At 44.1% G+C, this 13,221-nt stretch overlaps 1 protein-coding gene across 4 annotated transcripts in view; it reads right to left on the reverse strand.

Annotated features, from left to right (window-relative positions):
• The window catches only part of TNC (tenascin C), a 95,550-nt gene that overhangs the window by 42,500 nt on the left and 39,829 nt on the right, over positions 1–13,221 (reverse strand). For all 4 annotated transcript variants that reach the window (XM_039240080.1, XM_039240065.1, XM_039240074.1 and 1 more), the window contains 5 exons: positions 11,643–11,912; positions 10,691–10,876; positions 10,338–10,427; positions 8,555–8,818; positions 233–505 (listed from right to left, as the gene is read on the reverse strand). In XM_039240080.1, the coding sequence (XP_039096011.1) occupies positions 233–505; positions 8,555–8,818; positions 10,338–10,427; positions 10,691–10,876; positions 11,643–11,912 (1,083 nt within the window). The remainder of the gene's footprint in view (positions 1–232; positions 506–8,554; positions 8,819–10,337; positions 10,428–10,690; positions 10,877–11,642; positions 11,913–13,221) is intronic.

Raw genomic sequence — 13,221 nt, forward strand, 5'->3', positions numbered from 1 at the left:
TCAGCTCAGGTCATCTGCACTGACACTGCAGAGCCTGCTTGGGATTTTCCCTCTCCCTCTCTCTCTCTCTCTCTCTCTTTCTCTGCCCCTCCCCCACTCACACTCTCTTTCAAAATAAATAAACTTAACTTTTTTTAAGCAAGTTGTGTCTGATTATCCATTATGTCTGATTACCTATGGGTAGTTTCCTGTTAGGAAAAACAGAAGCTAGAGACAGAAGGATAAGAGGTACCTGTGGAGGCCTCAGCAGAGAGCACTGGTGTTCTATAGCCCCCGATCACCCCGTAGATGGTGACTTTATAAGGGGTGGCAGCCTTGAGGCCCGGGACATCCACAGCCCGCAGGCTGCCGGGCACGGTGAGGTTCTGAGCTGCCTCCATGTTGCTGGCCTCCTGCACCTGAATGACAAAGTGCTCATAGGCCTGGTCAGCTGCGGTCCAGTTGAGTCTGAGGCCATTCCAGCCAACCTCGGTCACGGTAAGGTTTTCCAGTTCAGGGGCATGGTCTGAATAATGACAGAGATGGGTCAGTTACACCATTCCTCAAAACCCTTTCCTTCTGGGAACCCAGAAATGGCAAAGCCATTGCCAATGCTGAAAGTCCTATGGTGGGGGCCAGGGCAGGGCCGAGTGCTGCGTTTCTGCATCCCTGAGTGGTGCTGTTACCATCAATACATCAACAGAAAAATCAGTGTAATACTTATTTTGCCTTGTAGCATACTTGGGTGTGTCTTGTAGAAATGGCATTTTCCTACTGACCAGTGTCCTGTGAATATAGAAAGCTCTACACATCCACGTTAGTAGTGCTCTAGGCTTCGGTTTCCATTTTGGAAAGTGTCTCTCATCCTAAGGATGAGATCATAAGGAACAGCCCTCTGCTATTCTCAGGATTCTTGGTCTGGGCTGCTCAGCCTTCTGTAGTTTGAGAAAATTGGCTCCTCTTAGATTCCCTTCCTTTTCATGCTTCCTCCATCTCCTCTGGAAGGTCTGTTTTACAGTCTCTACATTGGAATTTTTGTCTGTTTCTGCAGCTCAAATCAGTTTACATAATTTACTTCAGAAAGATCAGAGATAAATTAAGCACAGTACAAGTAAAGCCATCCTAAGGAAGGCAAGTAGACTTTGCAAAACCGTCCCTTACTAGATAGAAAGACTGAGGCCAGGGAGGAACAGAGCTTATTAAACTCAATTAAAATCAAAGGTGCCGTCTTCATTCATCCCTGGAACACAAAAAGTATGGTAACAATGCACCTGTCTGAGTATGCCCTCAAGGTGATAATCTGCCCAGGGCTGAGCTTAAATGGTCTTTGCATGACCTAGGAAGAAAGGGTTTTCTCTGGAAATGGATCTTGTAAACAACAGAGCAAGGACTGCCTTGAACTCATTTAAAAGAACAAATTGTTTCTGTATGTATGCCTCACATTGGCTGCGAGTTTCAGATGAGCTCTATATGTCCGTTAAAGCACACTTCTAACCTAAAAATCCTAGCTTGAAATTGAATTGAAGCTATCCTTTCTGAGGGAAAAATGTTTCTTTTCAAGAATCTATTTAATTCAGACTTTTCCAAGTTCTGGGGAAAGTTCTTCCTAAGTTTCATATTGACAAAGCTTATCCTCCTTCGAATCTTGTTTGATCTAGAACAGGGGTCTGCAAACCATGATCTGAGGGTCAAATCTTGCCTGCTACCTATTTTGGTAACAAGCTGCTAACAATAGTTTTTATATTTTTTAATGGTTGGGGGAAAAATCCAAAAAGAATATTTCGTGACATATGGAAATACAAATGAAATTCAAATTTTGGTGTCATAAAGTTTTATTGGAACACAGCCATGCTTGTTCATTCACATATTGTTGATGGCTGCTTTTGTGCTACAAAGGCCCTCTTGAATAGCTGTGACAGAAACCTTATGGCCTGAAAAGTCTAAAATATTTACTATCTGGTCCTTACAGAAAATGTTCGCCATACCTGATATTGAACTACATTCTCTGGGCTCCTCATTTAACCCAAATTCATGCCCTGAAGCTCACCCAGAGCCCCGTAGCAGTCCTTAACCAAAGATCAAAATGTGATCTTGATGAGACTGAGAGGACCTAAAACTCAAAGTGATATATCTAGTTTTGGGGAAAGAAAGGGAGAGTCGCCCATCCTTAAACCCACTGGCCCTTGGGAGGCCAGGAGCAGTGCTCCACAGATAAAACACTTGTCTCCTTGGCCTTGGGATTGAAGCACAACTAAAATCAGAAGTGTGTGTGCTTTTCAAATATTCCAGCAGTCCTCATGCATAAAAAAAAACAATCTAAGCAACACTTTAAGGTTAAGGAAATTAATCCTAGAGCCCATAAATGCCCCCTCTTATCTTACTTCCCTCTTTTTTCTCCTCCTTCTGTCAAAACTGCTTGTCAGAAACTTAGCTGACATTGACAATTTCCCCTTTATGTGAACTAAATCACTCTCTTTCCTTTTCCGGTAACTGCTTTTTAAATGGTCTCTCTAATCCTGACATAAAACTTTTTTTTTTTCCATGAAGACAATGTTAGGAACCAGGTTGCAGGAGAGGTGAGGAGAGTTCCCTAACTGAGGCAGGCAGGAGGCGAGTATGGTTTGTCTGTGAGAGCTCTTGCAGTCAAGAGGGATGGAGAGAGCACAGGAGGGGATCCACAGTGGGGAACGTCTCTTCCTGAGGAAACCATCTCTTCCCTTTGGATTGGCTTTTTATATGCTACTGATACTATTCTACAACGCCCCTCGCATCCTGCTTTATCTTTTCATACAGTTGACAGTAATTTTCACATAATGTCATGTTGCTCAGTAAATAGTAATAATCACACAGATAATACTTCCACAAAAATGTTTGGCTGTTCTTCCACTTTTTTTTTTTTTCGTTTTTGCTAAGCAAATCACGAAAGAGTATCAGTTTATTTTTAGGCAGCAGTGTTGTGGCTGCTTCTGTAATGGGTGCTATCCGTGTGCCCCCATCCTCTCATTACATCAATGTCAGTAAGATAAGTAAAAGCTGTAGCTTTCACTGAATGAACTTGATAGAGAAATTAAAGGGAGAGAGATAACAATTATGAAATTGGAGGAAGAGATATGAATAAAAATATAGCAAACAACAGTTGAGATGGGGGCCAAGAGGCTTCACATAAATGCAAACCCGACATTTCAGTAGCCAACAACACACTGGTGGGCTGACTGCCCCAGAAGCCGGCTGTTTCCGTTGTGGAGTTGCACGCTGGATTTCTTGGCATTTCTTTATGAAAAGGCTGTTGTCTTCTTCTTACAGCTGTGCACTGGCATCTACCCTCTGAACAATGTCAGTGGGCCTGGGAAATCAGAATTTCGAAATACCATTTCTACGCTCATGGTGGGTTGACCAGCTGGCCTGGAGGAATTTCTGGCTGTGCCAACTTTAAACCTTTAGATGTGCCAACTCTAAATCTTCCACCATCTTGAAGACAGTAATTATCAAGTGCTAGCTGATCAGGAATCCACTTTTGGTGTTCACTAATGGGAGACAGTGATTTTCCCACAGCGGGGGCAAATCAAATTCAAGCCTGAGGACCCCAAACGGTAGATGTAATTGCTTTGATCTCATCTTGAAAAGACAAGATAATTACAGTCAAAAGCCTTGACTGCCTTCAAACTTTTCTGTGACTCTTTATCACTGTCAAGAATGAAGCCCGAGCCCCTCAGCACGATATTCACTGCCCTTTGCAGACAGTCTCTGGTGGTGTCTCCAACGCCATACCTTGCAGGTCTCCCCCCATCACAGAGCAGGACTGGACAGCTTGTGGTTCACTAAGGTGAAGTTGCTCATGCCTTTGAGCTTCTCACGTGCTGGTCCTCCTGCTGGAAATGTCATTAGCCCCTTCTGCACTTCCTTCTCCTTTTCCTTTTTGAGGACTTGGCCAAGTATCACATCTTCCAAAGAGCCTTCTCTGATACCCTTCCTCCTTTTTTCTCGCATCTGGAATGGGTAGTTGTTTCTGCTCCCATGGCTTCCCACACTTCCCTCTCAAGCAGACCAGCTATATTCTTATAATTTGGGTTTGGGTTCTCTTTCATTGCAACGTGCATCATTTCTTGAGCAGAGGGGTTGTGTCTTCTTGTTCTTTATACCAGCACTGCCTGTCCCATAGCCGTCAGGTAATAAATATTTGTTGGATGGTTAAATATTTGAATAAACTTGGTTTGCTCCATGAAAAAATAAAAATAGCATCACAGCAGAATATGCTCTGTTACTTGTAGCTGTGACTATAAGCAAATTCCACCTTTCTGCTTCCCAAACCCTTGAGAATTACTGCAGTATCATTGTTGAGTCTTATGCTGGTATGGAAAGATGCTTTACTAACCTTGTGTTTTACATATTCTGTCTGCTTTATGTCTTTTACTGCTTACAGCAAATTCACAGCCTCCAGTTGAAGCAGGATTCTTGTTCTGAGATTAATCAGATTATACTCTGAGTTTATAAGAATATAAATGTGGGGTGGGGCAGGGAGGAGAGGCCTTGAACACACTAATTTCCTTCAACCCTAACAGGGATAGTAGCTTTCTCTTCCTCTCTCTTCCTTCCTACATCCCTCTCTCCCTCTCCCTCATTCTCTCCCTCTCTCTCTGTCTTCCTTCCTTCTTCCCTCCCTCTCTTCTGTTCTTCCTTCCTTCTTTCCTTCCAACCTTCTTTCCTTCCTCCCTCTCTCTCTTTTTATCCTTTCTCTTTCTCTCTCTCCCCCTCCCTCCTTTCCTTTATCATCCCTTCCCTTTCTCTCTCTTTTTCTTTCTTTCCTTTTCTATCCAGAGTAACCTTAATTGAAGACAACAGAATAGCTTCCTTTCCCTTAATCCTAAAGAGATGGCTTTTGGGCTGTTAATGCAGAGATGGAAGGAAAAGACCAAGAGGTTCAATGGAAACACTACCCCTTTGGAGTAGCTGGGGTCCCTAAATGCTCATGAAGTGAATGCCATGTGCTTGGCTGTGTCTAAGGCACTGAGGACGTAGCACCGGATAAAAGGAAACAGAGTCTTTACATTCTGGTAGGTAGTAGGAGGCAGGTCATAGGCAAATAAATGAACTAGTGAATAATATCAGGCCAGGCAAGTGCCATGAGGAATCCTGGGCAGCATGAAGGGGCAAATCAGGATGTGAACATGATTTCAGAGAAGTCTACTGAGATGACACTTGGGCTGAATAAAATGAGGGAGATGCCCATGAATAACAGGGAGAGGAATGGCATTCAGGCAACAGAAATAGCCTGTGCAAATGCCCTAAGGTAGGAGCAGACTTGGGATACTCAAAGAACAGAGGGAAGGCCAGGGTGACCATGGTGAAATAAATAAGGGAGAAATGGTGGGAATGAGGTTGGAGAGACTGGAAGGGCCAGATTCTGTAGGGCCCTGTGGGCTGTGGTTGGGTCCTTGGACCGGCCGCGAGCTTTTGCACACTTTTAATTTGGTGCTGCATCAATTCCATGACTAGAGCTCCGGAATTCCCTGGGAGAAAGTGCTTTAGGGGCAGCCAATTCCATGTCCCCGTAAAATGCACAGGTAATGAATGGCACTTCAGACTTCCACTCTTCAGAAGTCTATGATGCAGAACTGGGAGTTCCTTTCTTCTGAGATTTGAGCCTGAAGCCCTTTTGACATTTTGAGACTCACAGCCACATGGAACACTTGCCCAAATGCACCCGCTTTATCTGTTTCTTTTTTCTTTCCATATATATTTTCTTCCCATATGGACAAGGCCAAGGGCCTATACTCGGACTTACACGTACTCCACAGCCCAGTCCTGTTGGCCTTTATGGGTCTGTGCAAAAGCTTCTCCCCATGTTAAGCCTTTCCTGATGCCCAGGAGTCACTGTGTGCTTCTGCTACAACCTCCTTACCCCCAACACTAGCAAGTGGGGTGTCGTGTCGTTGTCTATCAATCTGTTTATCAGCAAGTTCCTTGGAAGCACACATATATCCTAACTGATCCAGTGACCACAGAACATAACTCATGGAGCTCAGTGGCAGTACCTTATTGATTGAGTAAATGTAGGAGACTTGAAAGATAGACTTCAAGAGATGGAAAGAAAGACCCACCTCACTTTTAACAAAATAAAACTGTTCTTTAGAGAAAGCTATAGGGAACAATATTCTGGAGATTGTGGAGGAAGAGCCAATAAAAGGAACTTTGCCCACTTTTCCTAAAATGAAGGACGTCTTTAAATAGACAACATGATTTTTTGGAAACTCTGTTAAGGATGCATGGCTGGGGAAATGAAACCAATGGGCCTTTGGAATGCCAAAACTGGGCTCTTAGTCAGAGACAAAGTAATTCCAGCCTGTGGTTCACGTAAAAGCTTTCATCTTCCTGAGCTGCTGAGGCCTGGGGCTTCCCCACTGGAGACAGGAGATAACCTAGCCCCAGCCAGGGGGTAATAATTGAGTGGAGATGGGAAGCTTTTTGATACAGCATTTGTCAAACCAAGGAAAGGCAAAAAGTGAGGGGAAGGAGAGAGAGAAGAAGAAGAAGAAGAAGAAGAAGAAGAAGAAGAAGAAGAAGAAGAAGAAGAAGAAGAAGAGAAGAGGAGAAAGAGAGGAAGAAGAAAAAAGGAGAGAAAGAAATGCCTTCTCTCCTGTTTTTCTGATTCACTTGCTGTCTCTTGGCACCTCATGACAAGTTCATGTCTATAAATCTGAAACATTCAAATCTCTACCATAGAATTATTTCTTTTGGATTCTATTTTGCCCTTCCCTTCTCTAGGATTAAACTGTCTCCCCAAGGCATCCTTAATGATCATCACAAACCTGGGTGGGAAGTAGTACATGCACAGAGTCAACAGTATTGACCACCTGAGCTCACTTTAGACTCTATGAGGAGGCTGATCTTTGTCTACCAAATATCCTTTCTCTCTCCCACAGTTTTATGTGGGCCACAACATGCTGAGACAAAAGACTAGCTCTTCTAGACTTGCTTATACCTAGGAGTGGCCCATGAAATAAGAGAAGTCAACAGTAAGGTTTCCAGAAAGCTTCATCTAGGAGGCACTCCCTTTTGGTTTTCGTTCTTCCTCCTTCATACTGTCCAGAACACAGATGTGAAGGCTGTACTGCAGCAGCCATAATGTGGCATGAAAGTGACTCTAGTAATGGAGCCAAGTACTAAGAAGGGTGGAACAAAAATGGAGAAGAAACCCAAGTCCCTGATAACTTAGACCTGCTATGCCATACCTGAACCACCTAGCCTCAGATTTATCTTGTAAGAGAAGAAATCAATTTCTGTTTCACTTAAGGGACTGCTGTTTGAGTTCTCTGTTTACGCAGGTAAAGCTATTCATTCATAAATGACAAAGACTCTTCAAGGCATTTCCAAGTTTGCCCATCATTACAATCCCTTTTCTGCTTTTCGAGATTGAGTTGGAGTAATATTTCTGCCCTAAAACTTTCTCTGAATACCCCTGGTTCTCCCATCCATCCCATTTCCTTGACTGCGTTCCATCTAACATTCTACCTAGTCTTCCCCACAGACAGTGAGCAGGAGCCCATAAGTGAAAATAACAATGGTAAGTACGTGACCCATTTGTCCCTCAATATCAGCACAATACTGAGTATTCAGTGGGTTCTAGATAAATACTATTTAAATCAAGACTAACAAATATTACTTTCAAGCCCTGTAGAATTAACATTTCCGCCTATTCCTCTTGAAACGTTTGAGGCCAAAATTACAGGCACATATTTTTCAAATAGGAAGAATGGTTTTTTTTTTTTCTCTGATTGGTTTTTCAACTTGGCCCCTGAGGAAATGTGGCAGCAGGTAGAAAGAAAAGCACAACTGGGCTAGAAGGGACACTGGAGGTCAGGATTTAGCAAACCAAGTTCGCCTCTTAAAGACTAGGAGAAAAGAGAAAACGGGAAGGGCGCTGTGAAAGGCGGCTCACAGGACCACACACAAATTTCCAGGTAACCTTAGAGGAAAGCAAAAAACCTGGAATGAAAACATTTAGTGGGAGGGGCGGCTGGCTGGCTCAGTCAGTGGAGCGTGGGACTATCGACTTCATGAGTTCGAGCCCCACGTTGGGTGTAGAGATTACTAAAAACAATAATGATAAATAAGTTTAAAAAATTTAGTGAGAAATAACTAAAGAATTATTACCAGCATCAGGACCATCTTGAAAAAAAAAATAAAGTGCAAAGTAAGTTATCATTAGGCTAAAGAGGAGGGAGACAAAAAGACCAGAAACAATTTAAAGAGTCTGTAAAACGCACCAAATTAATTAGGAAAAAAAAAAAAAAGAACTAAGACAAACACAAACCCTGAGGCTTTAAGTTCTCCCGGGAAGAACTATTTAACAAGCACTAGTGATTTCCCAGCAGGAAGACTTTGCTGAATCAGCTGACAGAGAAAAGAAAGGAGGAAGGAGCTCCTTGCTCCTTCACAGGGTCACATCGAGGATGCACAAGTAGAGAAAGTTGTGTGTTTTCTCACTTGGCTTCCCTTACCCAGACAGCCCGACTTGCGGGTCTGCAAACCTCAGGATCACCAGAGGCTCTGGAAGGAGCTCAGAGGCTGACCTCACCTGTGGACGCCTTCACCCGCGCGGGCTTGCTCTTGTGCCTGCCCTTCTCCGCCGTGAGGAGGATGGTGTACTCCTGCCCCGGTACCAGGCCTCTCAGGACGTGGGATGTGGTGTCTCTCGGAAGCTGTACCTGCACAGGCTGCCCCGAGGGAAGGCTGTAGTTGAGGCGGTAGTGGTCAAACTTGGCCGAAGGCTTCCTCCAGAGCAGGGTCAGGTTGGTCTCCGTGGTTTCAGAGACCCGGAGGTCCTTGGGTGCATCCATGTCTGCGAGGAAAGCACAGAGAGATGAACATGCCTCAGGCTGGGAGGCTGGGCTGCTTATGGGGCTGGAAGGCAGCTCTGGGCTCCAATCCCAGCTCTGCACACAGGGCTGGCTGGCTGCAGGCGACTTTCCCATCTGAGCCTGGGTTTTCACCTCTAAACTGCCATGGAGTGTTGCCTCGTTGGAGTTTTAGAAGATTAAAAAGAATATAGTGGTATATCCATACCCTGAAGTACTACTCAATTAAAAGCATCTAAAAAGAACTGACTTTTAAATAACCGGAATAACTTTTAAATAACAGTCTCAGTAGGCTGCCTACTGGGCGATATGTAGCATTCTTAAAAAACACTACAGAGATGAAGGAAAGAATAGGGGTGCCTGTGGCTATAAAAGAGGGGACAGAAGCGATCCTAGTGATGGAACTATTTTGTGTCTTAAAAGACAGCAGATTAAAAAAGCTGCTGATAAAATTACGTAGAACTAACTACACACACATACAAAAGTGAGTGCATGTAAAACTGATGAAATGCGCCGTTGATAAAGTTGATAGCTTGTATCAATGTCAGTTTCCTGGTTGTGATACTGTTCTAGGATGTCCCAGCTGTTAACCACTGGGGATCATGAATTGACAATTACCTCGAAATAAAACAGATAAAAAAGAGCATGTGTGCAAGTGCTTAGCACTGGGTCCTGCATAAGGAGGAAGCTCCTTGAGGCACCATCTATGTTCTCTATGTGCACCAGACCCTTTTTCTTCACGGCGCCTGGGGGAAGGAAGGAGGAGGCTGGTGGAGAAGTAGAGGGAAGAGTTTTCTTTTTTCTTTCTTTTTCTTTCTTTCTTTCTTTCTTTCTTTCTTTCTTTCTTTCTTTCTTTCTTTCTTTCTTTCTCNCTCTCTCTCTCTCTCTCTCCCTCCCTCCCTCCCTTTCTCTCTCTCTCTCTCTCTCTCTCTCTCTTTCTTTCTCTCTTACTCTCTCTCTCTTTCTTTCTTAGACAAATTTTCCAGGGTCGGGAGAAACTTGGGACAGGAACCAATGGGTTCATATCATACCGCTCCTCACCACCCTCGTCCAGAGGCTGGAGCTTCAGGACGGAATGGATAAGAGCAAATTCTGTCTGAAACCATGTTCCTGCCACTTATCATCTGTCAGACGAGGGTATATAATAAAACTCAGGTGTCTCCTAAGAGAAAACCCCCCAGATGTGTTTGGATTCGTCCATGGTTTACCAAAAAAGAAAAAAAAAAAAAAAAAAGGAACTGATTACCAACTTAAAAAAGTTTGCAGGCTTCTTATAAAATCTGGTTCCAATTTCTCCTAAAAATTTCTTGTTTCCCCTCAGTATCATTTAGATGTGGTGCCCTTATGTTACTTTGGAATTACACATCTGGGCTAGATGATCCTAGGGGCCTCTTTCTCCTCTGCACGTCTACTGTTTTTTTCAAAGTAGGTTTTCTGTCTCCTGGGCCCCAGCGTGTCTGTCTGCACCAGCCCAGCGGTGGTGGGGATCTAGGGGCATCTCACCTGTGGCCACATTGATGGTGGCCGGGTCGCTCTCCTTGTCGCCCTTCACAGCAGACACTCCAATCCCATATTCAGTTCCCGGCCTCAGACCTAAGAGAGAACGTGCAGGTCGATACTTAGCCCCAAACTGGAAAGAATTTCAGAGGATCGTAAAAATGACTCCGAGCTGCCTGTTGCTGGAGGCTGTGATTTCTCATTGTCTGGCAGTGTCTGGTATGTTCTACAGACTTCCTCACTGAATTCTGAGTGAGAGGGGTAGCTGGGAACCACACTGTTTTCTCCACGAGGAGGGAAGGCTGCAAACTGGGGACATGTGCCCCGTGGGCCTGCTGGGTCTGGGATGCGCGGCTCACCCGTGAGCGTGGTTTTGGTTGTGGTTTGCGGGCTCCTTGGCACTTCGACCTCGGCATGGTCACCTCCAGAGATGGGTGCATACTTAATTCTGTAACTGTCAACAGCTGCCTTGCCGTTCCTCCATTCCAGGGTGATGCTGTTGTCCGTCTGGGAGACGCGACGGAGATTCCTGGGAGCATCCAGGCCTGTTTGGAGGAGGAAGGGACATTTATGTTGCAAACACCAGGCACCAGGAGAGTGGGTGTCTGATGATTCAGGCTGAGACTTGAAAGGCACCTGTCCTTGGAGAAAAAAACAACAATATCTGCCCCACACCCACCTCTATTGCTGATGCACAGGTCTAAACAAATACTGCATATTGGGCACCTTTCCCCTTTATTGATGCATGTGAGACTCTAGTCAGGCATGTGTTCCTCAGATTTTGTGCTTTGAAAAACAAAACAAAATGGAAACTTACAAATAAGATCTGTGAGTGTAAGAACTGGTGTGTTGTGCCCATCTCTGTATTTCTAGTAACTCATACAGAGCTTACTGTGGTCCGAAAACAGTATTTATTGAATCAATGATCGATTGACACCTTGGGGCTTTTAAAAGACTGCCATAGGCTAAGAGGTTACAGGCCTCTTTGTTTTTCATGCTTTCCATAAACTGTACTTTATTATGAAAATGTTTACTTGAATTTTATTTGAACCACACCTTCTTTTTCTGAGATTGTCAGACAAGCAGCATCTTCTACGTATGCTTTCTTTCTTTCTTTTTATTTTTTGGGTGGAGGGAGGTTATTTAGGTAGTTTTTTTCTTTAAAAAAATTACTCTCTATAATATTTTAGAATAAACACTTAAAGGAATCAAATTTCCCTTTCCATTGTCCTACTGTAAAAGGAGCCTGGAAGCCACCCTAGCATGGAGTCACAATCCCTTCCTGGTTGTTCACAGGTGAGGGCCCGTTACCTGTTGTGAAGGTCTCTTTGGCAGGGTTGCTGGACATGTCACCCCTGCGGGAGATGAGGGACACCTCATACTCCGTGTCTGGTTTCAGATTCCCGATGGAATATTGGTTCTCATCGTGTGTGAGGTCAATGGTGGTGCGGTCGCCCGGCACATCTTTGATTCCATAGGAGAGCTCGATGCCGTCAATCTCGGCCAGGGGCTTGAACCAAGTGATCAGAGCAGTGGTGTCTGTGACATCTTTCACCTCGATCTGGCTGGGGGCATCCAAACCTGTGACAGCAGATGATGGAGCAGTTTCAGAGACTAGGGCCAGGGCTAGGGGCTGAGCAGAGAGGGGCTTGGAGGCATCCAGATCCATTCCTGAACGGTTAGGTGTATACTGACCATCTGACCTTTTTTGTGTTTCTGAGTCTTGATTTCCTATTTGACAAGCCATAAATAGGGATGATGCTAGCTACCTTGAAGCGTTTATTGGGTCCCCCCACCCCCCACATTAAAGGAGATAATGCTTGCAAAGCATCTAGCATAGAGCCTGGAACATGGCAGTTATGTGATAAATGGTCGTTGCCCTGTTATTATCATCATACGGTTCTCATAAGTTGAAGAAAGATGCTTGGGGCCTATTTCATTAGAAAAAAAAAAAAAAAAGACATTGATTTAGTTTCTCTGGCTTTTTAATTAGGCAAAACTGCCTGGTTGGTTGATAGCTTCTCCATTAGAGTTATGGAGCCGAAAAGTGAGGCCACTCCTAGATTGGCCAGGTATGGAGTGTCACTTGTGATGAAAAACTTCAGGCAGAAAGTCACAGCCATCCCAAGCCTTGCCATCTTTGTGCCTCTGTCCCAGCCCTCCTCCCACCCCACCCACTCTGTGCCGTGCTGTGCTGTGTGTGTTGTGTTGTTCTGTGGCAGCAGCAGGCATGACATCGCCTCCTGGCCTCTGCATTTGCTGTTACTTTCTATCTTTTCCTGACATTGCCCTTCTCTTCTAAAAAATCTCCTATCAGCCTTCAAAACCTCACTTATATGTCCCTTCCCAACGAGAGCCCTCTTTGACCCTGCTGTAATCAAGTAAGCACATATACCCTTCCCAACGAGTATAAAGTTTGAGTAATACAAGATGAGTAAGTCCAAGAGATGTGCTGGACAACACAGTGCCTCTAGGTGACAATACTGTATTGTACACTTGACTTACAAAGTACATGAAGTACATATACTTATGAAGTACAACTCATGAAGAGGGTAGACCTCATTCTAAGCACTCTTACTGCAATTAAAAATTGGAGTCTCCTAATGCACTTTTTTCATTGTTCTGTAACACATTTCTCTACAGTTTATTCAAACTGTGTTATTCAATTTAGATAGGATCTAAATTCATTCATTTAGAGAGTGAGACTTTGAACCCTTTTAATCCCCAGCATAGCGGCAGGCTTTGTCATTTATGTCTTCATTCTTTTCTTTTTCTCATTATGTAAACCATTTTAATGCAAACAGTAAGACAGACTGGGCCTTCGGTAAATGCCTAAAATTAAGATATTGGGGCATTTAGTTAGTGTTTATTTCTTCAATTTAAAAACAGC

The sequence above is a fragment of the Hyaena hyaena genome, unplaced genomic scaffold, assembly GCF_003009895.1.
Source record: "Hyaena hyaena isolate Hyena2069 unplaced genomic scaffold, ASM300989v1 scaffold_6, whole genome shotgun sequence".
NCBI classification, from domain to species: Eukaryota; Metazoa; Chordata; class Mammalia; order Carnivora; family Hyaenidae; genus Hyaena; species Hyaena hyaena.